The sequence below is a fragment of the Styela clava genome, chromosome 7 (genome assembly GCF_964204865.1).
Source record: "Styela clava chromosome 7, kaStyClav1.hap1.2, whole genome shotgun sequence".
Lineage (NCBI taxonomy): Eukaryota > Metazoa > Chordata > Ascidiacea > Stolidobranchia > Styelidae > Styela > Styela clava.
Window position 1 is genome coordinate 480394 of NC_135256.1, and position 26352 is coordinate 506745.

The 26352-nt window shown below is 37.5% G+C and overlaps 1 protein-coding gene across 2 annotated transcripts; it reads right to left on the reverse strand.

Annotated features, from left to right (window-relative positions):
• Window positions 1-1316: 1316 nt before the first annotated feature.
• LOC120327801 (protein FAM13B-like) lies at window positions 1317-25761 on the reverse strand. 2 transcript variants are annotated; one of them, XM_078114255.1, is made up of 11 exons: window positions 25538-25761; window positions 22096-22214; window positions 20494-20730; window positions 17774-17974; window positions 16555-17172; window positions 15663-16203; window positions 14569-14796; window positions 9432-9561; window positions 8988-9184; window positions 7066-7181; window positions 1317-5194 (listed from the first exon to the last, which is right to left on the reverse strand). In XM_078114255.1, the coding sequence occupies exons 1-11, from the start codon at window positions 25652-25654 to the stop codon at window positions 4966-4968; spliced, it is 2733 nt and encodes a 910-aa protein (XP_077970381.1). In that variant the 5' UTR covers window positions 25655-25761; the 3' UTR covers window positions 1317-4965. The 2 variants fall into 2 exon arrangements, with proteins under 2 accessions (XP_077970381.1, XP_077970380.1); XM_078114254.1 differs by having other exon boundaries at window positions 9432-9564.
• Window positions 25762-26352: the final 591 nt, after the last annotated feature.

Genomic DNA, 26352 nt, shown 5'->3' on the forward strand with positions numbered 1-26352 from the left:
TTAAGTGCGTGGGACCTTGCTTTGAGCAAACTTGCAACTCTTCTATCAGTACTCTTTCGACATTTAGTTAAGTGCGTTGGACCTTGTTTTGAGCAAACTTGCAACTCTTCTATCAGTACTCTTTCCACATTTAATTAAGTGCGTGGGACCTTGCTTTGAGCAAACTTGCAACTCTTCTATCAGTACTCTTTCGACATTTAGTTAAGTGCGTGGGACATTGCTTTGAGCAAACTTGCAACTCTTCTATCAGTACTCTTTCCACATTTAGTTGAGGGCTCGGGACCTTGCTTTGAGCAAACTTGCAACTCTTCTATCAGTACTCTTTCCAAATTTCGTTGAGGGTTCGGTACCTTGGTTTGAGCAAACTTGCAACTCTTCTATCAGTACTCTTTCCACATTTAGTTGAGGACTCGGGACCTTGCTTTGAGCAAACTTGCAACTCTTCTTTCAGTACTCTTTCCACATTTAGTTAAGTGCGTGGGAGGGACCTTGCTTTGAGCAAACTTGCAACTCTTCTATCAGTACTCTTTCCAAATTTCGTTGAGGGTTCGGTACCTTGGTTTGAGCAAACTTGCAACTCTTCTATCAGTACTCTTTCCACATTTAGTTAAGTGCGTGGGACCTTGCTTTGAGCAAACTTGCAACTCTTCTTTCAGTACTCTTTCCACATTTAGTTAAGTGCGTGGGACCTTGCTTTGAGCAAACTTGCAACTCTTCTATCAGTACTCTTTCCAAATTTCGTTGAGGGTTCGGTACCTTGGTTTGAGCAAACTTGCAACTCTTTTATCAGTACTCTTTCCACATTTAGTTAAGTGCGTGGGACCTTGCTTTGAGCAAACTTGCAACTCTTCTATCAGTACTCTTTCCACATTTAGTTAAGTGCGTGGGACCTTGCTTTGAGCAAACTTGCAACTCTTCTTTCAGTACTCTTTCCACATTTAGTTAAGTGCGTGGGACCTTGCTTTGAGCAAACTTGCAACTCTTCTATCAGTAATCTTTCCAAATTTCGTTGAGGGTTCGGTACCTTGGTTTGAGCAAACTTGCAACTCTTTTATCAGTACTCTTTCCACATTTAGTTAAGTGCGTGGGACCTTGCTTTGAGCAAACTTGCAACTCTTCTATCAGTACTCTTTCTACATTTAGTTGAGGGCTCGGTACCTTGCTTCGAGCAAATTTACAACTCTTCTTTCAGTAGCCTACTATTTTTACCTTTAGTAGGGGTCGTGAAATCTTACTAGAGAGTTTCGGCATGGAAGCTTCCATTGAACAACTTTTTTAGACTCCATTACCCAATTTACACAAGCAAGACACACGTGCACAGTCAGAAATAACATGTTTTATAAAATTTATGAAAATTCACAGTGCAGAGAATATATACATGAGCACTACTACACGTCAGCCATGTTTGATCAGAGAATAACATGCAAAAGTAATCTATAAAGGTAGATTTGACCACATGACCACAATAACTTCGTGGACTCAGACAATCTTGAAATGTCTAGTCATATTACCAAACAAACTACTCTTAGTCTTTTGAAATGTTAAAGTCAATTTCATGGTTTCGTGTGACTTTGGCCAAATTTATTTCAGAAACCGGAGTGCCAAAATGACTGGAGCGATATTTCTAAATGATGCAAGCTAATTTTGAAACCAGTGGTCTAATCAGACACATTCATTCCAGAGACCCCCAAACATTTCAAGCCATATTTTCAATTGACTTGAAAAGTTTTATGCAAAAAGTCGAGTCATCATCTGTTCGTTAACCTCATAGTGGCTTTTAGATGACTTTTGACCCCGAGAATATTTGAAAGTGACCCAAGCGACGCAACAGGTATTGGTATGGGTTTCGAGTATAAGCAATAAAGCACTAGCTGATTCATACAAGTAAGCTGGCTTATAAAGCACATGATCGATTTTTGAGAAAAAAAGTGAGACCCCCAGAAGTATGTGCACCAAGATGGCGCACAACAACCTGAACATAGTATGTGTACCAGATTAGTGGTCAGGTTGTGCGCCATCTGGGTGCACATACTTCGGGAGCGCTAAAAAGTGTGTGAACTCAACACATAATGCAAATCTGAATTACCCCATAAAAATTGTCAAATTACTCCTTTTGGGGTAATTACCCCTAGTTTGGGAACCACTGGTGTAAAGTATGGCATATGGCCGGTGAAATACGGTGGTTGACTATTTTACCAATGACTGAATACAAAGGTTGGTTCACTTCAGTGAAAAATTATCAGTTTATCACGAAAAAGCAATCAGGCATGAATGGTCAGAATATTTGTATTTAAACAGCCAATTGAAATTGCTAACATTTTTTGATTTCTTACTTTCGTTTGAGATCGAATTGTACACGCTAGAGTATTTGAAAATGTTCGTTCACTCAGTGCCTGCTTACATTTTTGTGAACAAATTTCTCTGTTGGATTAGGGAGTATTTTATCAAAAGATCAAACATGGCCCAAAGATATATCATAAAAGCAGCAACTGTGCTTGAATAAATGCAATAAAGATGTAAAAAAAAAGTATAATATACAGAATTTACATGTTATTCACGTACAGCTACTCAATGAATTACATAAGGTAGGAGTGAGCAAGCTTCAATACAGGAGGGTGAGATACAAATAACTGGGTGAAGCAGTGGGCCCGCATTTGGTCCGTTGGGTGTAGGTTATACACCCCCAACCTAAGGTACAAATCTATGAGAAAACCTTTTACTAGAATTATACTCAGGGTATTTCCGGTCTAGAGTGAAATAAAAATTTTGCATTCCTTGAAATTCCCGAATTAGAATTTTATACTTCAAACGGTGATAAACAAAGACCGAAATTTGCTGAACAGTAAAATGCATCAAGTTGACCCAACATTTGGTTCATAAAGGCTCGCATAGGATAGAACACGAAAAAAAAAAGTGTTAAACTATTTCACTCAACTTCGGCGGATCATATTAAATTGTAATACGGGCCGTGACTGGCAAACAGGCCACGGTTCGGAAACCACTGTTCCAGAGAAACTTGAAAAGTATCAAGAAAACTGAGCGTTCTTCCATTGAAGAAGGCTCGCATGCTCAAAATTTATGTTGACAGACTCGATTACCAACCCCGAAACACAGCAGGTTGTGCGTCAATATTTGGTTAGTCGCGATAATACAGTCAGGTATTGCTGTACAAGTTGCCACCCATGTAAGTAAAAGCATTCAACCATATCAATAACCATAGAAACACTGATGATATAATAATATGTGCAAACATTGTTTAGTTCTCTATAAGTGCTAAAACAAAAGTATAAAAATTGTGAGGAGGGCAATGAAGGGATTAGTTCACGATCAATTCAGATTTTTAATCATTAATCTGGGGGAGAGTATGACGAATCAAAGCCTCAGTGCAGGCTTTATCTCATGCTACTTCTGAGCGTCTTTCTCTGATCCTAAGTCTGGGAAACTCGATTCTTTTTGTTAGTGAGAAAGCATTTTTCGTGCAAAACACGCACAGTCATGTTAGTTGTTAAATATTTCAAATGTGACACAGTTTGAAAACCCAATAACAATAATTAGAAAAGTTTTGTAAAAAATTGTTTTCAATAAATTTACTTGAATCAAAGCCAGAAAATCGGCCAAAATAAAAAATATATCTCCGAAGAGAACATGCCTGAAATTTTAGGAGAAAAGCTTATGAACTAACTCAGAAGACTCTTCTCTTATCAAAATGACATTCACTCACTCAGAAGTAAAGGACATTCATTAGTGAGAAAAAAGATAAAGAAGACTCATTCCTGAGAAACATTACGGACACTCACTCAGAAGATTCATCTCTGAGCAAAGTAACAAGCACTCACTCAGAAGTATCTAGGGAAAAAATCTTAATCACTCAGAAAAAGTTAGGTCAGTCACTCAAAGGTAAAGAAGTCTCATCTCTGAGCAAAGTAACAGACACTCACTCAGAAGTAAAGAAGTCTCATCTCTGAGCAAAGTAACAGACACTCACTCAGAAGTAAAGAAGTCTCATCTCTGAGCAAAGTAACAGACACTCACTCAGAAGTAAAGAAGTCTCATCTCTGAGCAAAGTAACAGACACTCACTCAGAAGTAAAGAAGTCTCATCTCTGAGCAAACTAACAGACACTCACTCAGAAGTCTCATCTCTGAGCAAAGTTAAGGGCGACTAGTGACATACTGATTCTATAATCATTTTTTTTTTTTTTGTATTCATAGTTATTACACCAACTGTCGTGAGACTTAACTAAAATATATTACGCAATAAGCATCATATGAAACTGATTTGAACCGTATAGACTGGTCGAAACTTGAGATAGTAGTTTATAAAAAACAAAATAAATATATTAACTTAATAAAGATACAAACTACAAAAAATTTCACCTAATGTTTCTACTTCACCAATACATATGAAACTTTGTACAAGTGTCACCCAAGGAGCGACTGTTATTCAAAAGAATCCGATTTGACGTTGCCAGAGAGGTGAGACCTGCAATTCCAAACAATATCAGGAAGAAAGTTTCATTCCTTTCAAAGTAGGTTCTTTAGAAATCAGTGGAATTTTCTATAGAGCCGTGTTCAGAGTGAAAACTTATATCAATAAGGTTTTCAAATTTTAGAAACTAGAAACATTACATCTAGCACTTGGTTCGAAATATATTTTAATTCGATTCAGTGAATTCTTGACTTTAACAATTTTCGTTTGAAAATCTGTCTTTCCAAGCATCTGACATCTGGAGGTCAGACAAAAAAAAATTATAAAAACAAAAATCTGTTTTTTTCATAAATTTACAACTTGTGCAAATTTCTCTGTTTAACATGGCCTATTCATAATATATTCAGTAGCAGATAATGTATTAACAGGAGGAGAGGAAAGGAATCAGATGTTCTCGTTAACAGCTTGTGCATAATGCTCATTAAAAATCCAATCAACTTTATTTTAAATTTCTCAGATTAAAATCCCAGAAAATTTTCATGGTATTTCTACCCCCTTTTTCGCTAGAGCAATTTCTAAATTTCTTAGTTTGTTTTTAATACTTCTATACTCGTCATACTCAGTTCTCATCACTCTTCTCTCAAGATTCGAACCCTGGGCCTTTCGTTCAGTCTCAAATTCTCTCAGAATTCTTCTCAGCTTTCTTCTCCTCCCTCTCATCTCATGAACTTGATCAAGAATATCAGAAACTGGGGAATCCAGGAGCCTGAAAAGGAAAGAAATTCGTTATTTCGCGAAGGAAAAACATTTTATTTTTATTTTTTTTTATTTGGGGTGGTGGTTATCCAGTATCCCTACGCTACGAGGCCACTTAAAACGAATTTCTAGGGTTCACAAAGCCTTCCCTTCTTGTTGACTACTCAAATATGGGATTCAATTCTTGCATTGATTCTTTTCTTTCATTAGGTTGTGTGTTCATTATCTCATGCTCCTGAGGAATGAGTACCAATTTGGAGGATAACTAATTTTGTTCACCTACTTTACATCAAGTTGTGTAAGAGGACTGAAACCTATGGCCAGAGGGATATTCACTTGGCTAACACGTACACTCCCCGAGCTCGTAAAAGGAAAATCGAAACAAAATTAGAAATTCAAAACAAAAAGGGGTTCCCAAACCAGGGGTCGCAACCCCAAATTGGGTCGGAGTGATAAGTAGGTAGGGTCGCAAACAGGTCATGGGGCCGGTGGGGTCCCTGAGGTATGGTAGAAGATAGATATACAAAACATCTAAGATTTGACAAACTGTGTTAAATTCAGCAGGTTGCACTGTGGCTTACTGCAAAACAGGCCCATAGGCAACGCTCTATGCTTATGCTATAGAAAATGTAGGTGCTTATTGTGACATCATATTTTGGTTTCAGCTTATTTTACTTAATACCGCCACATGACCAAACTCAATAGTCCAGTGAAAAAAGCTCTGAAGTTTCATGAAAAATATATATATTGACCTGGGGTCGCACTGGACGCTTGAAAGTTGTCTTTGGGGTCGTCCTGAAAAAAGCTTGGAAACCCCTGGTCTAACCCTAACTGGTATGCAGACTTCAGGAGGTTTTTGATTATTAAACGTGGCACATAAAATATAAACTCGGTAAAACTTAAAAACCAGATATCAGAAGAGCAGGGAGCAGAAGTTTTGAGTGTCTTGGATATAGTCACGAATCATGAAAGTTTGAGAACCGATAGAGGGTGAAACAAAGGACCTAATTACATTGGAGACACCATAAGAGCACATTGTCACAAAGTGGCCATCTCGCATTCACTTAAGAAGACCAGTCTGAACTCTGAAAGGTGCTCTTTTTCGGGAATATTTTCTTATTTCCTCAATCTGGCATGTGTTGGCACAGTGATCAAAGTTAGAAATTTTTTTCTCAAAAAACATTGAATTTCTCTCTTATCAACGCCATAAGGAATAGCACTATAATCCGGCCCGCGACGCTTCACTAAATTATAGTAACAAAACATCCGTTTTGACAAATATATTCTTTAGACTAAATTATATTATAACTTAACAATTATATATTTCACAATTACTCGTTTAATGAGCATATAATTTAAGTATATTTAAGCAAATGGCAACAAAACGCAGGAAAGTTGATGCTAAGTGCAAAGGGTTCAATGGCGCTGAAAATATTCCAATGGAATTTTATGAGATGCAATGAGGAAATAAATCTATATTCTATTCGATAGATGTATCACTGCTTGATTTTTAATATAAAAAGTACCATCCGTTTGGTTATTCAACTTTCTAAAAATATGTGCGACCCACCAATGACTTGCAACCTTAATTTTGGCCCGCGAGCGACAAAAGGTTGCCGACCCCTGACATAGGGTGAGAAAAAAAGGTGCTGCATGTCTTGGGAGTCAGTGGAAGGAAGCGAAAACAAGCTTTTCAGAAATACTTGAGTGAAGTTTCTGATGCGTTTGAACAAAAAGATTGACATATTTTAGGAATGGGATAAATAGACGCTTAGGACCATCGGAGAATAATGGTTACCAATTGCTGTGAATAAGACACTGGTCAACCTGCCTCTCTCAAACCATGCAAATTATTACAATATTATTCAAAGCAATACAAACCCTTCATTAGTGACGTCGCTATCCTCGCAGGAATTATTCCCGACCGAAGATCCGATGGGGAAAGGTCGTGTAACCAAGAATGAATCTTCCAATTCATGCTTTATTGCGTTTTCATTCTGAAATTAAATTCTACAAATTATTCTCAGCGATTGCACACAAATATATTTCATAAATCTATAGCAAAAATATATTTCTGTAACATTACTTGTATCCAAGTTTGGAGACCACGTCAGACAAAATGTTACAGAAATATATTTGAGCAAGTGATTACAGGAGTCTTGCTGCAGACTAACAGAAACACAGGGTGTCCATAAAGTCCCTTTACAATTTCAATTTTGTTACGAAGTCAGGTCTCAATATATCTTAACCAGGTTTGTTGTTTTTCAATCAGTAATTGTTTAAGTTTTTACTTCATTCAATACATTTGTGAGGGCCAAATCAATATATGGTATCAATAAATTCCCCTTGCAATTTTAAGAAATTTCAAGCCTTTTTGGACACCATATATATTTTAAAACTTGGTAAGACAAAACCTTACAGAAAGTCATAGGGATGCGACAAGATTCGGACTCATGCCCGGATTCGGGCAAAGTCTTTGATGATTTTCTCAGAGTCCGGGACATCATACGTCACGCGATAGTCAATCGCAGACTGATGGAAGATTCAACGGGAAATTCAACATTTGTTGTTTTGAGTATTCATGTAACTCAACTTTGGGTTACACTGATACTAAATACTTGGATAAATCAGCAATAATGGCGTTTCTATGTGGTCAAAATAATATTTTTCCCTAAAATCTCAAGAATATCCCACAGCATACATTATTTATTTGTCTTACTTATCTGGTTCGATGTTCTAAATTTAAAAAATCAATGTCGACGTTACAAATTTTATTTTGCTTTTCAATGCTCCGTAATTTGTATTATTAAAAGTAATTGCATCGAAAAAAAAGAGTCCTTAAATTATCCTCTCTCCTTTTGAGCGCCCGTAACGAAGTCTGAATTTGTTTTTTATCTGTTCGTGGAAGGAAAGGAAAATACACCTTACCGAATTATAATCAACAATTATGCATTCTTATTAAATATAATCAGCGCCAACTAAAAAAGATTCTGTCCCGAAAGCAATAGTGTTTATGTGCAACGCTTTGAATTACCGGTACATAGTCTTATCTTACTAATGTTTAATTTACAGTCAATAAACGTGAACAACAGCATCACTTTAGTTATTTATTTCGGATCTATGTATGTAAAAGTATTGGAGCTGAGACTCAAGTCCAGCCCAAATACTCGGAATCAGTCAAGCTGAACCTTATTGTATTCGTTGCATCCCTAGAAATTCATCACAGAATAGTGATCTTCAATCTTAGATCGTGGAGCCGTATGTGCATGTTGCAAAGATGCCGTAGCAAGAATAAAGACAATTGTTCCAGATTCAAGAGTCTTGTTGCGTAGTAACACAAACATATTTCGAAACTTGGTGAGACGAAACGTTACAGAAATGTATTTGTGTGTTAGTGTGCAGCAAGACTCTTGGATCACTTGAGATAGTTATCTTTACTCTTGTTACAGTATCCTTGCATTATATGCATACAGATACGCCAGCACAAAATCATATAAGTTGTTGAATTACCTGAAACCCACTCGAAAGCACATAACTATAAATTAGTAATTATTGAATTTGCAATAAAACTCAATTAAATTATCTGCAAAGTCATAACAAATTAATAAGTTACTACAATTATTTTTGTCAGGTTGGCACTCCTGCTATATGTCAATCAAGTTATCTTTGTGTCAGATCAGTTTTCCTAAGCCGCAGATTACAATTTAAACTGGTTTAACATCAGCCTACCAGTTCAGTGGATCATTACGGAAGTCCGTACTTAAACCAGCATTAAATCGTAAAATGCTGAATCAGCAATTTACCTCATCCACTGCTCGACCGGCTGCCAGGAGTCTCTTCACGGCACGATACCTATCGTACACTTCACGCATGAGTTGTTTTGATTGCTTAGTGGTTGGTCGACCATGCCTTGATTCAAACTTTAATAATTCTCGTTGCATCGACAATTTCTCGTCTTTCAAGTTCTCAAAACTCATCCTTGCGACGTCAAACGGTCGACCTGAATGATGGAAATTTTTTACTTCCCAGGGTGGATCGGGGGGGATTGCCATCTTTCAAACATTTCTCTTCATTCCTATTTTTTTTACTTCCCAGCGAGGAGTGGGAGCGATTGCTATCTTTCAAACATTTCTTTTCATTTCTATATTTTTACTTCCCAGGGAGGATCGGGGGGGAATGCTATCTTGCTAAAATTTCTCTCCGTTTTTTATTTTGACAACTAACAAACAACTAACAAAGATATGTACCTGCGGCACGTCTGTTGTCTCGAAGAACGTTTAACATTTTATCTCTTGTTTCTTCCATTGTTTCATCACAATTCTCATCTATGACTTCACAATCACTAGCTTGTGGTGTAACTTCCGATATCTTGTGAATCTTCTGAAATATAGAAAGAGTAGGGATGAAAAAAAAATTCGTGGGAGAAGTGGGGGGAGAGGAGGCAGATAAACAAAATATTGGCAGCGGCTAACCAGAACCTATTAAATTGGGCCTTTATCCCCCTAAGGAATGATGGGGGGCTACTAGCAAAAGTCTCGACAAAATACAATTTCATTAATTTAAAGTAAATCGTTAGTTTTCACTAGTTTGTTGTTTTTTACTATTAAGAATGGCATTCACAATAACTGCTGAAAAAAAACAAGGTTTTTATAGGCAGGCAGGGGGCTACAGTTCAAGAACTTAATAATAAGCAACACTGAGTTAAACGAACAGGACCTTTCAGGTCTTCCCGAAATGATTGTTTTCTACATGGCTGCTTATACAAGATGTTGTTCGGAGTCAACTATGCGTAAAAATATTGTTTAAAATAAAATTCAAACAATTGGTCAGATTGAATTGTTAAAGTGCTTCATATCACTTGCAAACAAGCTTTGTATGCAATGTTTGCTACAATCACATATTACATATTAGGATTACATACAATTACATATTAATGTAACTGCTATCGATAAATTCCCTGTGCAATTTAAAAAAATTTTGAGACCTTATGGACACCCTATATATCAGGGGTGGGCACAATTTTTTAGTATAAGAGCCGCATGCTGCAAGTCAGAACTTTAAAAGAGCTGCAAAAGTTGTGAATTTATTAATATTATCAAAATACCACGAACAGAAAAGAAATTTACAAAAGAGTCTTATAACAATAAATAGATAAATAAGGCAGCTATACTCAAATATATGCACAATTTGAGCTCATTTAATTTGTGTTTCCTTATTGCTGATTTACGAGGGTAGTCTCGTAAGAAGTTTTCATGATTCGTTCTATGTTGCCGTTTAACATTGCTGACTTTATTATGATTATTCTGACTTAGTAGCTTATGGCAGATTAACCACAAGAGTTAATTCTCCTGACTGGTAAATGCGTATTCTTTCTTCTTTGCACCCTGACTTGACAACACTGTTTTCATCTTCGTACTTGCCTTTCTTAATTGAGGACATATCGCAGAGTAACTCAGACTTACTAACCGCAATCAAGCTGCAATACCACAGACGCATCAATTGACCATCGTGACGAAAGATTTGCTGACTTGACTGACTTAAATTCAAAATTCAACGCTACTGCGATTTTCACACTAAAAAATTGGGGTCACCGTGATTGGGTGGTGAGTCCGGGGTTTGAACCTATGAACTGTAACATGAAATACTAACACAGTTAACACTAGGCTATCGTGTCAAATGAAACATCAAACAATATTTATTTACACATAACATCTAACAAATAGCCCATAAACTAAAACACATGTTTCCTAAACACTGACACGGTTTAAACTAAAACGAACATGTCTAGGAACAATACAATATGGGCGGGAACAAGCCGTTTGAAAAAGCTGTTTTGTGTAAAACGTTGTAAAAGGTAATTGGATACTCCGGGGGTCTTCATACAATGGGGTTCTCATCAATGATAAGAGTCGACACACTATATACCGGCCATATTCCACTTTCCACTTATTTTGATCTCTTCAGTCACACATGAGTGCAGTAACAAACAATGATGCACACGGGAGTATCCATTAACTGAAGACCAATGAAATGAACCTAAACTAGAGTTGTCTAGAGCAGGATTTCTCAAACTGGATCCACAGACCCCCGGGGAACCGTGATGACTGCACAAGGGGTTCGCAACGATTCACAGAGATCCGCGGCCTTTAAAGTTTGAAAAACCCTAGTCTAAAGTATCATAACAAATCATCTAACTGTCCTTTTAATGAACAAGAATGCACAAGGGAATAGATAGTTATCCATTGATTTTATTTAAAAATGCTTGTTACTAAGGGAACCAAAGATTGTCAAAAGAATACTACCGGTATGTAATCTCTCATTTTAAGATCTGCAGTCACACATGAGTGAGTGACGAACAATAATATACAGGGGAGTATTCATTAAGTGTTATAGAAGTTGCTTGTTGCGCAATAATGGGAACCTAGGGTTGTCTTGAGAAACACTAAAATACCTTCTTATTTTAAGCCCTGCGGTCACACAATAATGCACAGGGGAATAGTTAAGTATCCATCGACTGATATAGAAGATGGTCATTGCCTAATGATAGGAACTTTCAACTATGTGAAGGATAATTGACTACTATTTCCTTCTTATTTTAGGCTCAGCAGACACATATTATGAGTGAATCAACGATCCATAATAAACAGGGGAACAGTGGGATACTCATCGATTGTTTTTAGAAGATGTTTGATATGCAAGGAAACGAACCTAGAGTTGTATGAATATACCTTTGGTTTTGGAGTCTGCGGTCATACATGAACAACTAGCAGTAAAAGTCCAAAAAAATCACAAATATATATAGTACTACATATCTCGCTTATTTCGAGCCATGAGCCACAGTAAAAAAATCCATGAATTTAAAGGATGTTTGTTACGCAATGAAACAAACATAAAGTTGTATGAATATACCTTTGGTTTTGAGCTCTGCGGTCACACATGAGCAACTAGCAATAGGAATGTCCAAGTTATCAAGTTTGATAAAACAACAGAATGAAATTTCAAAATACTGTTTTTGTGATAAAGGGGCTTTTATGAGGTGAAAACATGAATCGGCGCTCCAGGAGTGTGTGTTCAGTGTACCAATATGGAGGTAACTATTTTGTTACCTACTTTACATCAAGTTGTGTAAAGGGACTGAAACTTATGGGTAGGGGGATATTCACTTGGCTAACACAGACAGTCCCCGAACTCCTAATAGAATCAAAATAAGGAAAATCAGAATAAAATTATGGTCTAACCCTAACCTGGTACACATATTACGGGACTACCCATGATAATACTATATTTTTATTCAGTTAACCCATTACATGTGGCTGTTTTTTCCCAAAAGGGTAATTAAGTGAGAATTCATGTTTTGCAATGACAATTTATAAAAATAATATATTTCATAATCAAAATTTTTGATGTAGCCTATTCCTAATAGCAGATTACTTAGATCGGATGAAAGTGTAATAAAAGGGAATTTCAAGCTCTGCATTCTTCTGCGTAGACGCAATACACATGGGAAAATATCGGTATGTCAGCGAGATGAAACATGATATCGGAACAAAGCGTTACGGAACAATATATATAAATCGTTATATTATACGTGTGGGAAATGGAATGTTTGTGCTGTAAATAAATTAAAACATCTGGTGTGTTGGTAGACATCCACAATGAACCATGCCTTCAAAATAAAATATATTTAATATTCAGTAGTTGTTCTCTAACTTATTGAGAATACTTTTTTGAAAACAATGGCCAAGAACATTTTCATTCAGAATATATTTAATCAATTATTCAATCACCGTATTTCCCGGCGAATGAGTAAGTCGCTTTTCTAGACCCGAATTTTTGGCCTGATTTTGGGGGGTCGTCCTATTAGGTGAGTATGATAATTTTCATTTTTTGGTGTCGCCTTATTATGTATTAGGTAATGTTCTTTTATGGTGCACGCAATCGCGAGTTGAACACAATTAAATTAAAATTTAATAACAGTTTGATTCTTGTAGTTATTATGGAATGAATATTATGCTACAAGAAAACGTCATTATAGGCTATTTTAACCAATGCGCAGACGCGCGACTGCTCAAAAGGCTTTGCATGGTAATTTGAGATTCCGATGTTGATGCGATTTTACTACCCTGACTTATTGGCAGGTTATATGCAAAAACCCAAATATACACATCTAATTTCTGCCACATTAATTTCTGCCTATAAAGAATCACCACAGTTCAAAGTATGGCACACCCGTAACTGTGCTAATCACAACTAACAACGTTTGACTAATTGCCACAAAGCAAACCCATATAACAGTCATTGTTCAACATACATCCGTGGACATGAAATAATTCTGAATCTGACTTGTTGAATAAACATCGACTTATATTTGTTATTCATTGAACAAGAACGGGTCGAGGATTTATTTTATATTTTAAAAACATTAATATGAATGAATTCAGTAAATAAAGTTATGCAGTTTTGTTTGCTTTGCAATAGATCAGCGAGTGTCTAAAACCAATGGAATATTCAAATTTATTTATCTCAGTATTTTCAATTCCCGATTACAGATGGTTTATAATAATTTCGTTGGACTTGGAAGTGTAAAAAACACCTTCAAATTACATATATACTCAAAATCAGACACGGGCAAAGTACGGCCCGTGGGCCAAATCAGGCTCGTTGGGTAATTCAATCTGGCCCGCCTGATGCTGCCACACTCAAACCTAAATCGAGTTTTGAAGCTTTAGCTAAAAATAGCTCAATGAATTTGTAGAGGTTACGTTAAATTTGATTTTGGCATGAGGCTGATTGTTTTCCACCTGCCTTGTGAAACTGTAAATATTTTTCTTAAAATCTCACTTTTTACGGCACACTAACATAGCCGCTAGTCTAGGTGGGCAAAATTTTAGGCCATTGGTTCAAAAACCTTGCTCACCCCTGCTCAATATATTGGAATATATATTTGACATTTTAAATTATTGATTTTAAGAACAGTAGAGCAATGCTCAGATATATGGACACAAAAGCTAAAATGAAGTAGTACAGGTATGCAATCTGACACAGTAGACTAGTGGTAACACTGTGTTCACGACCTCGCCTACCATCAGATAGCAACTAATGCGAACCGACAATAATTTCTAATTATGATGGCAATATCGCACACAAAAAAAAATGAATCCCATAGAGTCCACAAAAATGTTTAAAGTAATATTTCAAAGCAATTGGTCTAGTAGTTAGTTAGTTGATCAGTATCCGTAACGTAGCTCAAAGTTGTGTCTTTTTTACTTCTGAGTGAGTGCCAAAGACCCTGCTTAGAGCAAATTCTTGTTAAATTAAAAGTGTCTTGGTGAAAATTGTCAAAATATTAATACCTGAATTGATTGGATAATGCTGCATATTTACCTGATGGTTATGGGAAGACCTTTTCTTCTTTTTTCTTGCACCATGTTTCGTAGCGGCATGCTTAGCGGCTGCCTTAGGTGGTGTACTGGTCTCGGATAATTTTTGTGCGTCTAGCTCCCTCTTTTTTAAAGGTTTGAGATCGTCTGCATTGTCGACTGTTTCTGTCACCGAAGATAGGTCAAGCTGTGGAACAATGTCACCAGTAGATGGCAGCAGGGAGTCTTTGAACTGAAAAACCAGATAATATGGTGTGGTCAAGGAATCAATGATTTTAATGAAAAAATTTAAGAAAAACTTTGGTTTCCATATTCATTAAAAAATTCAGAAATTCCACTCCCTGGAATTTCAAATTAGGATTTACATATTTTAACCAGAGGAGGAGAAAAGCTGATAGGACGGCTTAACCATATGGCGGACCATGGCCTCTCGTCCATTTACCATTCCATGTCGAGTATCAGATTAGTTGGTTATTTGTTTTCCGAAGCATGGAATTGATGGTGGAGGAAGCCGTAACCGACCAGCGGTTACGTGAACCACCCTACGGGGACGAGGGATCTAGTAATCCTCTCGCACATAACTATCGTCGCACAGGATTCGAACATGCGAACACACCCAGAGTGATCAGAGGTGTGGTGGCGAGCGTATAACTAACGCTTAGCACAATGAGCCACACCCCAGCGCCACATGATTCGCAACGTTTCCAGAATAGGGCCATTTACAATTTACTCAGTCTTGAATATAGGTTGTGAAAAATGCCAAATCTGCAGATAGTTTGAAAAACTTAAGCCTCGGATCTAGTGAAAACATGCCAGGTTCTGACCCCACAACTATGCATTATGAACAAGTGCAACCAGGGGTGTGGCCACAAAATTTCAAAGGAGGGGTTCTGAAATTTATATTTTCTATACGCCGGAAATCGTGTGTTTCCATGAGTTTTGAGGAAAAGCATTTCAAGTTACGAAAAATCGCTATGTATGATACAGAAAGATGCTTTTATTTTATTTTTTTCATTTCAGGAGGGGGAGGGGGGGTCGACCCTCAAAACCACCCACCTGGCTAGGCCTCTGAATACAACCAAAACAAATACAACCAACCTTAGACATATCCTCCTCATCCAGTGAATTACGTAAATCCAATTTAGGAATATAAACCGGGCTTAAACTTCGACCAATATCAAGCCTTGCCAGTTCAGATTTGATAGGACTCGAGTTCCGAGGGTAATCTGAATCTTCAACGATACATCCTGAATCAGGGGTCATCACCAGAGCAACAGAGGTCGAAGTTGAAGTGACAGCGATAGTTTGTGGACTTTTCAAATTTGACATTTCACAATTCCCTGATTCAATAGCGATGTCATAATCGGTTTTATTTTGTTCTGTGTTTGTTGCCTTGGCAACAGCATCATCATCGCCACTGTCGTCCTCTAGGTGTACATTATTCAAAAGTCGATTTGTTCGAGCGGGACGTCGGCGATTTCTTGGGCCAGCAACTCTTCCTGCAGTTGTCGCTGGCAACAGATCATGGGTTTTTAATGCCGAATCGGCTTCATCGCTGACAGATGATGACTCGGTACTATTAAATAACCTTGTTTGTATTATTTGTCGAATGATGTTGTCGAGAATGTTACGTGAATCCCTGGAATTGAAGAAATTTATGAATATGGTATTTAAGTAAAATTGAGCAGTTACGATAGAGGAAAGTTGGTGATGCGTATTAATTATACTTGTTACAAGCAAGGCCAGGGTCAGTTCGAAATCACATTGAATCCGGCTCCAGCTCCGGCTCAAAATAATATAAATTCAATTTGAAACTTTCAGTTCACTTAACCGCTATTTATTTATGTCTTTCTTGAACATCTGAAATAAATAACTGATTGAATATTCCCATATCAGACATGGACTGGCAACTAGACAAGGTGCTAGCCATGAGTGTGCTGTCTTATTGGCTTTCCTCTCCCAGAGAGTAAATATGAAAATCAATACTAACCCGGCTTTGTTTTCACTCTTCCCTTCCTCGATTGATTCTGAAGTTTCCAAGATTTCTTCTGGAATTTCTTCTGATGATGTTGATGAATTTTTAGAGATTTGCGTGGAATCAATAAATGCTGGTGCGGCTTCAGTACGTGGCACAACCACTGTTTTTTGTGGCGTGTCACCATATTTTTCTGGCAACTCCATTTTGTAATTTGTTGTGACATCAGTCATTTGTGGCATGGCAAAATTTTTTTGTGGCATGGCATCTGGTTGTGCAGCGCTACCATTGCAAGGCACAATGTGAGATTTGTCCAAAGGATTATTTGTAACGCCAGTGTCTGGTGTGGCATCAATATAAGGCATGGCTTCAAATTGATTCATGGCATTTATATTCAAAGCTTGCTTTTTGTCATTGTTAAGGCTTCCGATTGAAGTACGAACTGCGGGAACTGGTTTTTCAACTGAAACTTCTGATTCTTTTTGCTCACAAGTTTCCCCACTTAATAAAGATTCTTCAAGTGGAGTGGGGGGTAAAGGACGAAAAGCGGGCGGGGCAGGCCGGGGAGGAGGTTCACGTTTCTTGAGAACCGGTGTCTGTTTTTTCGACAAAATTTGACTGCATGAAAGCAACCTGAAAATATAGAAAAACTCAATTACATGGAAACAAAAGCGATAACATTGGTGGGATAGGATTTATCCTGGGGGAGAGGAAAGTCAATAGGACTTAGTTATATTATGGCGAACCACGGCCTCTCGTCCGGTTACCAGTCCATGCCAGGTATGGGATTAGTTAGCCAGTTATTTATTTCAGATGCACGGACTTGATGGTAAATGAAGCCGTAATCGACCAGTGATTAATTTAACCAACCTACAGCACCAAGGAGTCCAGCAATCCTCTCGTACATAATTATCCCCGTATGGGATTCGAACCTGTGAACCCACATAGGGTAATCAGAAGTGCAGTGGTGAGTGTATTCCCAACACTTAAGCATAGTATTTGTGATGGATTTGTTTATAAAGTAATAAATTAAACTTAGGTTGCCATATAAAGCACTGGATTGGCATTTGTATAGCTGTCCTAAACAACAAGGATTCGGTGGTTTTCTACGAAGGTAATTTCAAAACGGCGATTGAGGAACAAAAATCTGTTCCTAACTTACTGTCTCTATGAAAAGACGATAAGTAGCCTTCGACGGAGAAGGCCATTCAAATTGAGTCCACTGGGCACTCACCTGTCAAAAGTCTGATTAGCAATAGCCTGGGCTTGCAGTCCTTCTACCCCATCAGGTAATCTGAAAACATTCGGGCCAAACACGACTGCAAGTCCATTGACACTCATCCTATTCTCACTCTCTTGTGCCACAGTGTGGAGAAACGTTAGCAGGAACGTCAAAGTGCATCTATGAGGCGGCGGCCATTTGTCCATGCAGCGACTAGAAATAAGGAAATTATAGTAAGATATGTATAAGACGTTTTAATATGCTTGGGTTTCTCAAACTTTTCGAGCTGTGCACCCCTATTTGGGAATCTTAGTTTTGACAAATCCCCACTCTATGCCAATCAATTTATGCGCCTAACCAATAAGAAAAGATAACGCTTTATTTACAACACAAGCGATAATATTATGATGAATGAGGTTGCTTTCCACTGCACAATCTATCGATTCTCGGGACAATTTGTGACAAGCAAACTCGTAGGTCCGACTCTACGGCAAGTCTCGACCTGTATTTTGTCATCATATTGGTAAGAGCAGAAAATGCTGCCTCACACATGTAGGGTGTTGCAAAAAACAATAAAATTTTAATCCACAATGATTGAAATCAATCAATAAAGATCGATCACATTATTTCATATCATTGCAGTCCCCGCTGACCACAGCTTGGGAAACCCTGCTCTATGGGGATTTGTAGATGCAAAGAAAAAAATAAAACATAAAAATTATTAATTTGATTTCCCAGAAAATGGTATTGTTGTGGTGACCATCAAGTATGAGATGCTTATTGAATAGATAAATTTCCAAACAATTTCTTTCTGAAATCAGTAATTTTACTATGTCCTATACAGGCGTGCAGCCAGGATTTTCAAAAAGGGGGGGTTTTCAAAATTGCTGTCTGTAACAGTCACCACGATTACGCGCTCGTTAAAAGAGCCGCCTTTTCAGCGTATAATGATTTGTGCGAAGTTATCAATCAACGTCCGATACGGGCATATTAAAATGTCTCGATTTATTAATTTAATTGTCTTCAATTGAACCTGCGGTTGATAAATTTGAGATGTACTTGTAACACTGACTCTGTTACACTGACCAAAATTTTCTACGTCAATTTGAAAGTAATAGATAAAAAGGCAAATCCCGCCACAATTTACAGTGCTTAGATTTTAGGAACGATTTGTTTCTAAATGCCGAACAAACATAATGTACAGAATTTTGCAAAAAGCGTTTTTAGACTGTCGCGGGCCTCAACAAAACTTAGATTGTTTCTGGTTTTATTTTCAGTATTTTATACTGCCGTTTTTCCATAAAAAATATTGGTCTTAGATTTACTCCTTCATTTGTCTTTAGAATCTAACTGCTGATGAACTTATAATAACTCTCACCAGATTCATAATTCCGTGCGAGTAAAAATATAAAATAGTTATCATCGTTTCGTGGCACAAATATGTGGGAAATTTGTGATTTAGAGAATAAACGCCATCGTGAGGGCCGTCCTGGCCTAAATAACACGTCACGATGATGAAAACAATCGGTGATTTTAGCAAAAGGCAATTGCATGCGTTATTGGCAATGTTTCAGTTTTCAAAAAAATTCAAAAGCCGCCCCTTCCCCCCCCTCTAGCTGCGCCACTGGTACTATATAACAATATATGTATTCCCCTGGTTTTGGGAATTCATACCCAAATAAAAGTTCATTTAAAACTCGTGATACATTTGTACGAACAAAAAAATTAAATCTTTGTTGCTCAATATTACCTGGGTCAGATGATGGAAGGATTGGCAAAATAGAATAATATCAAATACTGAATAACAATATTCGTGTTATTCTTCGACACAGAAATATTTGTGGGGATTTTGGATTAATAATAAGTATCAGTATTCAAAAATAAACAGCTCTCAGCCTTTGAATTGCCCCACAATGTACTCTTTGAGTGCACTTGATCATTAATGAGTGTAATTAATGAAATTTGGAGTGCATTTATTGTATTAAGGAATAAGCACATCCAAGATTAGAACAGCAAGCAATATTATAGTTATACCAGGGAGAGGAATGTCGGTACTCCTGAAATATGCGCACCAAGATATCGCACAACCTGAACCCTAACCTGGTACACAACCAGAGTTCAGGCTGTGCGCCATCTTGATGTGCATACTTCAAGAGGTCCGGAATGTCGATAAAAGGCGCTATAAAAATGTGACGAACTATGAACTCTCGTTCGGCAACCATTGCATGTCAAATATGGAAATAGTTAGGCAGGCATTCGTTTCAGATACATGGACTTGATGGTGGGGAAGTCATTACAGACAGGCAATTATTTCAACTCAGTCAAGTCTAAAATGCTAAATGTCGTTAGACCAGTGGTTATCAGGCGTGGGGCGCAATCCACAAGGGGTACGCGGAAAATTGTTTGTGGGGCTTGAAGCTAATTAAAAATAAAAATATGTGTTGGATTTGATCTTGCCTACTTTATTTTGGATATTGTTTAGAGATTGCGATTCCATCCATGTATTTTTATAGCTTTTCTGAATAAAACATACTTTAGCCCTACTATCTGTTATTTGTAGCATATTGTTAGCTAGTTAGTTCTGAGGTAGGCGCGAGACTTGACAAATTCTAATGAAGGCGTGACTAAAAAATTTTGAGAACTACTGCACTAGACCATTGCAAACTACAAACTGATTACTAAGTCAAAAGCAAATCCTATTGGTTCAAAATTGCATATTCCAAGGCTTTTACCTGACTTTTTCGCAGAAATCTTTGTCGGAGATAGTCTTACTATCGAGAAAAACCTGAAGAATTTCTCCATGGATGAGCGGTTCTGTGAGGTGCCTGAAAAATTGCTTCAACAATCCCGCCGCAGCATGACCTGTGACCTCAGTAACTTCCTGGTTGAGTAGCATATCCTCTTTTAGGTTTGTATTTGACTCGTATAAATCCCTCAGTTCATTTATTTGCCGAACTGGAGCGCTGACCCTGTTAATATGATGATGCATTTAATAAGAAGAATCATATGAGGGAGAGAAGCTGAGGAAACAACAACGCAAAACAGACTAAATGCTAGTCTTGACTGTCATTATTATAATATATTATGGCATTTTACTGTTCATATTATTCTGTACTATGTAGAGCAGACACTACGGCCCGCGGGCCAAATCAGGCCTGTTGGGTACTTTAATCTGGCCTGGCTGATGCTGCCACAACCAAACTAAAACCAAATTTCAATGTATTAGCTAAAAAGTAGCTCAAGGAATTTGTTGCGATTGCGATTAAAAAAAGGATATTTATTATTTCCACTTTTGCTTCTGTAACACTGTAAATATTGTGCATAAATGTAACATTTTTACATCACACTTACATGGCCCCTGGTCCAAAAATCCTGCCCACCCCTGATATAGAGTAAAAGTCACGGGTCATGAGTCTAGTTCGAAATGAAATTAATCATGATTTAGGTTTTGCTGGCTGCTACTTGATGTCATTCATTTCCAGACACCTTTTATCAGAGATTAGAAGTGACATGAATAATGGAGATAACTTGTCAAATGGCCAACAGTTGAGAGTGGACACCCTGGGACACAGCCACCTAAAACTACCAAAATTTTTTTCATATCTAAACACATGTTTTCTTCGACAAAATGATAATTATTTGAGAGGTACGATAGTTGCAACTTGCAGCGAAAACAAACAATTAATAAGCTTCTATGTGATAATGGTTCTCCCAGAATGCAAAGGGTGGATTCAGTGACGCGCAAGTAACATTTCCAATTGTAGGTGTAGGTCCCGGCGTGCCACGCTACCAGATGTCTGAATAGTGAAATGACATTCTAAAATTTTGAGAGAATGACAAAGCGAAAGGGTATTGTGGTGTAGCAATGTATCAACACAGCACCATGTTTTGGGGTTGGCTACCCAAATTCGCCCCCACGGCCCACAACTCATATAAATTATTAAAAGTGTTCATTCTGCCAGCAGCAAGACTTAACTCAGTGATTGATTCTATTTCTCGAATGACTCATAGCTAGGGCTGGGCATTGCGAGTAAATATTGTGCAATTCTGACACTTTCCTTCATAGGGAGTTATTGGTAAATATGTCCCTTACAGTGTGTGAACACTCAGAGAAATGTCTATATTTTTGAATATTGTATGTGTCTGGGGGCACATTACAATAGAAAAAGCCACACACAATTATATAACGTTCCAAGTAGTTAAGATTTGATTCAAAAAATATTCAATTTTGAAATCAGCAGGAATTGGAAAATGCACAGTCCTACAGATGACTCAACTTGACTTGTGAAAGTTTCCACCACGCATTGAAAAAAAAAACTTGAAAAAAGTCAAACCTGAAAATCCCTTCCAATTTGATTGACTTCTCAGAGATGAATTTGCAAATATCTCGAACAATGAAGGGAACATCGCAGCTTTCAGTTTCACAGATCTGGCACAGTGACATTTTAACGTCCTATAAAGTACATAACAACGTTACCGCCACTGATGGACCAACAGGTCTTGTTAATAGATTAACTGTTGATAAATAAATTGTATTGGCTATCCATGCTTGAATGATTCTGAATGGGGTGAGACATAGGTTAGGAAAAAATTTACATTCAACTCCCGACTAAAGTTGGATGGCACATCACCTCTGTCATTGCATCAGTTTTCTTTCTCAAGTCGAGGACATAATATGAGAGTGATTCACATAACTGCTAGTTGGTTAAGACTTACTCCATTACCACAGTGTCATGTCCTGCTGCCATGCATAATGAAGGGCTAACTAATTTTGCCTAGTGTAGTTTCGTACTTCAATATTCAACTTTTTGCATATGTTAATCCCAGCTGACTGTGTCATCCAAAAATTACGTCGCATAATAGAGTCCTTCAAACTATACAAACTTTCATCCAAGACGCGCTGACAATCACCCAAAATCGAACAAGATATTTCTCTCGTTTTCTCGTCGCAAGATCCCGATATGAGATCGCTGCCGTTAGTGAGATCATAGGCGCAGTTGTCATTTTGGGCGATCGTAACATTAGGTATACTTTGGCAAGCTCTATGGCGTGATTGTGACGGCGTAGTGACGTAATTTTTGGATGGCGTAGTCAAATGGAGGTTAAGATTGACATGTAAAAAAACTGTTAGGCTACGCCCATTAGAAGTACGTTCTAGTGCAGTAGTGGGTACAAAACTACATGAGACCCACCAATTCTATACCGTAAAAGCACCTAACTTCAGACAAAAATTTCAAACGGCTATATCTTGACTAAAAAGCGCCGTATATTGCCAATTTCAATTTTTATAGCTAGCGCTGTTATGTGTGCATCTATTCTCAGCATTTTTATTGTAGCATAATCGATTTTTTTGTTGAAAAAACGGAAATTTTGCCGTAATATGACTGGCCTCTATTCAACGGCGCAGAGCGCCGCTTCCACTTAAGCTATCGAAAACACTATCCCGATTCCGGCCAAATTATGATATAATATGGTGTTATCAAAATGTAATTTTTATTATTTCTGATCCATTTATTATCGTTCACACGCCATGTTATCTATATTGAAAATGAGAGAAACACGCCAAGCCAAGGTTTGCGTCGAGGAACGGCCAATGTGTGCCTGCGCGCTTCGATTGAAATCCAGTGTCGTCACATTCCGCCCTCCATTTCCCTCCATTTGGCTCAATAAAACAAACACTCCATGTGTCTCACAAACGAGGGGCGACTGGGACCATGTCAGATGCTTCATATCGCGCCATGCTTGTCTCAATAATAATCTAAATTAATCGCGGCCGTCACATGACCAAAATTGCCGTTTTTGCTAAAAACGCTTAAATGCAACGGTAAAATTTTTTTTCCTTCGGTAAATTGGATTATTTTTGCCCAAGGAATTCAATGATGACGTTGCTAGATTGCGCTTCTTTGTAGTATTTTGCGCAACTTCAGTTTACTGTATTTTTACCGATATTGAGGGACAACAATGTCCAGACGTCTCCTAAGGGAGGGGTGTCTGATCATTAGTAAAATGGGTTTCTCTGAAACGAGAAAATGTCACCTGATCTGTATAGTGTGCCGTACCGTAAAAGCAGGTAACTTCGGATGGTTTATAACTTCGGATGAAATTTTTAATCGTTCTTATCTCGACTAATTTGCGTCATATTGTGCTTATGACAGTTTCTATAGCGAGGAATTATATATCTAAATCTGTTATCATATTCAATTGCGCAGTTTAATTTATTTTATGATTAAAAAAATCATGTTTTAGCATAAAATTGACACTCCGTTTTCGAGCGGCTCAAATCGTGATTTCTACTGATGCTAACTTCGTCAAAATAGCATCATTCGATAGAGGGCGTTATCAATGTATATAGAAAATTAGACTGATCGCGAGATGTCGTATGAGACCCGATAAAAAATTAAAATTTGAATAATTTTTTTTATCACAATAATAGCATCTGACGCAAACGTTGAACTTGACGTCACCCTAACGTCGCTCACTTCGAGGACGACGTCACGTTGCGTCGCCGTTACAGGTTTGACGCCAGACATTCGGGCGCCGACGAGTTGGCGTAGATTTGAAAATAACAACGATATTTTGTTCGATTGATCAATATCGGCAAAATATACGCATCAACCATTTTCTGGGGATCGTAAATTCATGGCGTCAAATGCTGGAGATGTAATTCAATTAAATTTATTAAAAATGGCAATTAATGAAAAGCATATCCATTCGATTTGACGATTTCAAATTTCTCCATTTGGTACGGCAACATGGTTCAAAATAGAAAAATTGTGAGCAGTCGAGAAATATTGCGTAAATATAAAAATATATAACCAGCGATAAATAACAACAATCATTGCTGCAAGTGAGTTCCGTTTTGTGAATTTAACGAAAGTAATTTTAATAAAGTTGCCAATTGCCAAATCGGTGTTTTGTCGTGATTTATGCACGGCCGACATTTAAATAGGTCAATTTAATAAAGAGTGCTGTCATGTGCATGCTCAATAATATATATTGTGCGACTATACATGGTGTGACTGTGGAGTGTAAAAAACGCTATCAAAACATCATCGGCTATAACTAAATCGCTCATGACCGATGAATATTCGGATCTAATGTTACGATAAGAGAAAATAAAACGAGACATTTTAGTATAAAATCAACTTAAAAGTGCCGCGCCGGAAATCCCACGGTCGACATTATCATCGTCGCTCGCGACGTGGATTGAACATCTGGCATTTACGCAACGACGTAAAGCGTGTTTTGTCCTCACGCACGCACTTTTCGCTCTAGTTGCGGTGACGCAGGGAGGGGATACACCCATCCGAAGTTAGATATTTATTTGCGTCGTTACAGATCACAGAAAATGAGACAATTAAGACAGAAAAAATGATCCGATCATCGAGAAAATTATATGTAGATGCAGAGAATTACATCAATGTAATATATTTCAAGTTTGACGCGAATCGGACAACAAACGGCAGAGTTATTGATTAAAATATAGTGAAATCATCCGAAGTTAGCTGCTTTTACGGTACTGTATAGTGTGCCATGCTGCTTTTACGGTATCCAACATGTACTGGAAACCAGAAGAGGTCACGGTTCATCATAATATCATATGATTAAGCTGTCCTGTTCTATCCTAAATACATTAGCCAGTTAGCATTCATGCAAGCAGTATACTAGAGCCCAAACCTAGACTGACAAGAGCTTTCGCACAGGCCGCTGACTCAATAACAAATTTTGAACAATAAAAGCGTCAATGATACTTTAATATTTACATCTTACACTCACCTGTTCATTGTTCAGGCCTTTGTCTGTATTAATATTTTTATTCCCAGGGTTATTTGAGAAGATTTTTCTCACGCTGGTTCCAATAGTTGTCCGCATGTTACCGATCACAGCGTCCATCGCGACGACTGACGTAACCACGGGTGTTACCTTACATTTATTCAGACCGGGACATTACGGTGCCGTCCACACAACAATAAATTAATTAAATAACTGAAAAAATCATTTCTAAACGTAAACATGAATTAATTTTAAGTAAGAGAGGGTTTATTACAGCATAACTTTAAATTAAACAAACATAATGCCGGTTCGAAAACTGCGACAGCGTTACCAACGCAGATCATGAAATTTGTGACGTCCTTCAGCAACTTAGAGTCACTCAACCGCGAAAGAGATTTCTTGGGAAAAATCTAAATTTTAAAGTTCTTGGAAACCGAGTGTTGTTTTCCCAAATTGTTTTTGTTGTTCTCAATACTGTTGTTGTAGTTTCTTATATTTATTTTTACGTAAAACCAGATTATTAACACAGTGCCGTCGAATCGAATAATTTCTTCTCTAACCTTGGGTAGAAACTTGTCGATTTTTGACAAAAATGTGATATATTTTATTTATTTCAATTTTCATAGCACACATAAAATGTTAAGAACTAATGAACAATATTTTATAAATTCATAAACAGTAAACCAGAGATAAAACGGCCAATAAGAAGACTTGCACGGGTCACGTGACTTTGTTTACTGGACGGCAAAAAAACAAAAACGTCCATTTGGCTCCTGTCAGTTGCAAGTCGGATTATACTTTTCCGTTTTGTTTGGCTG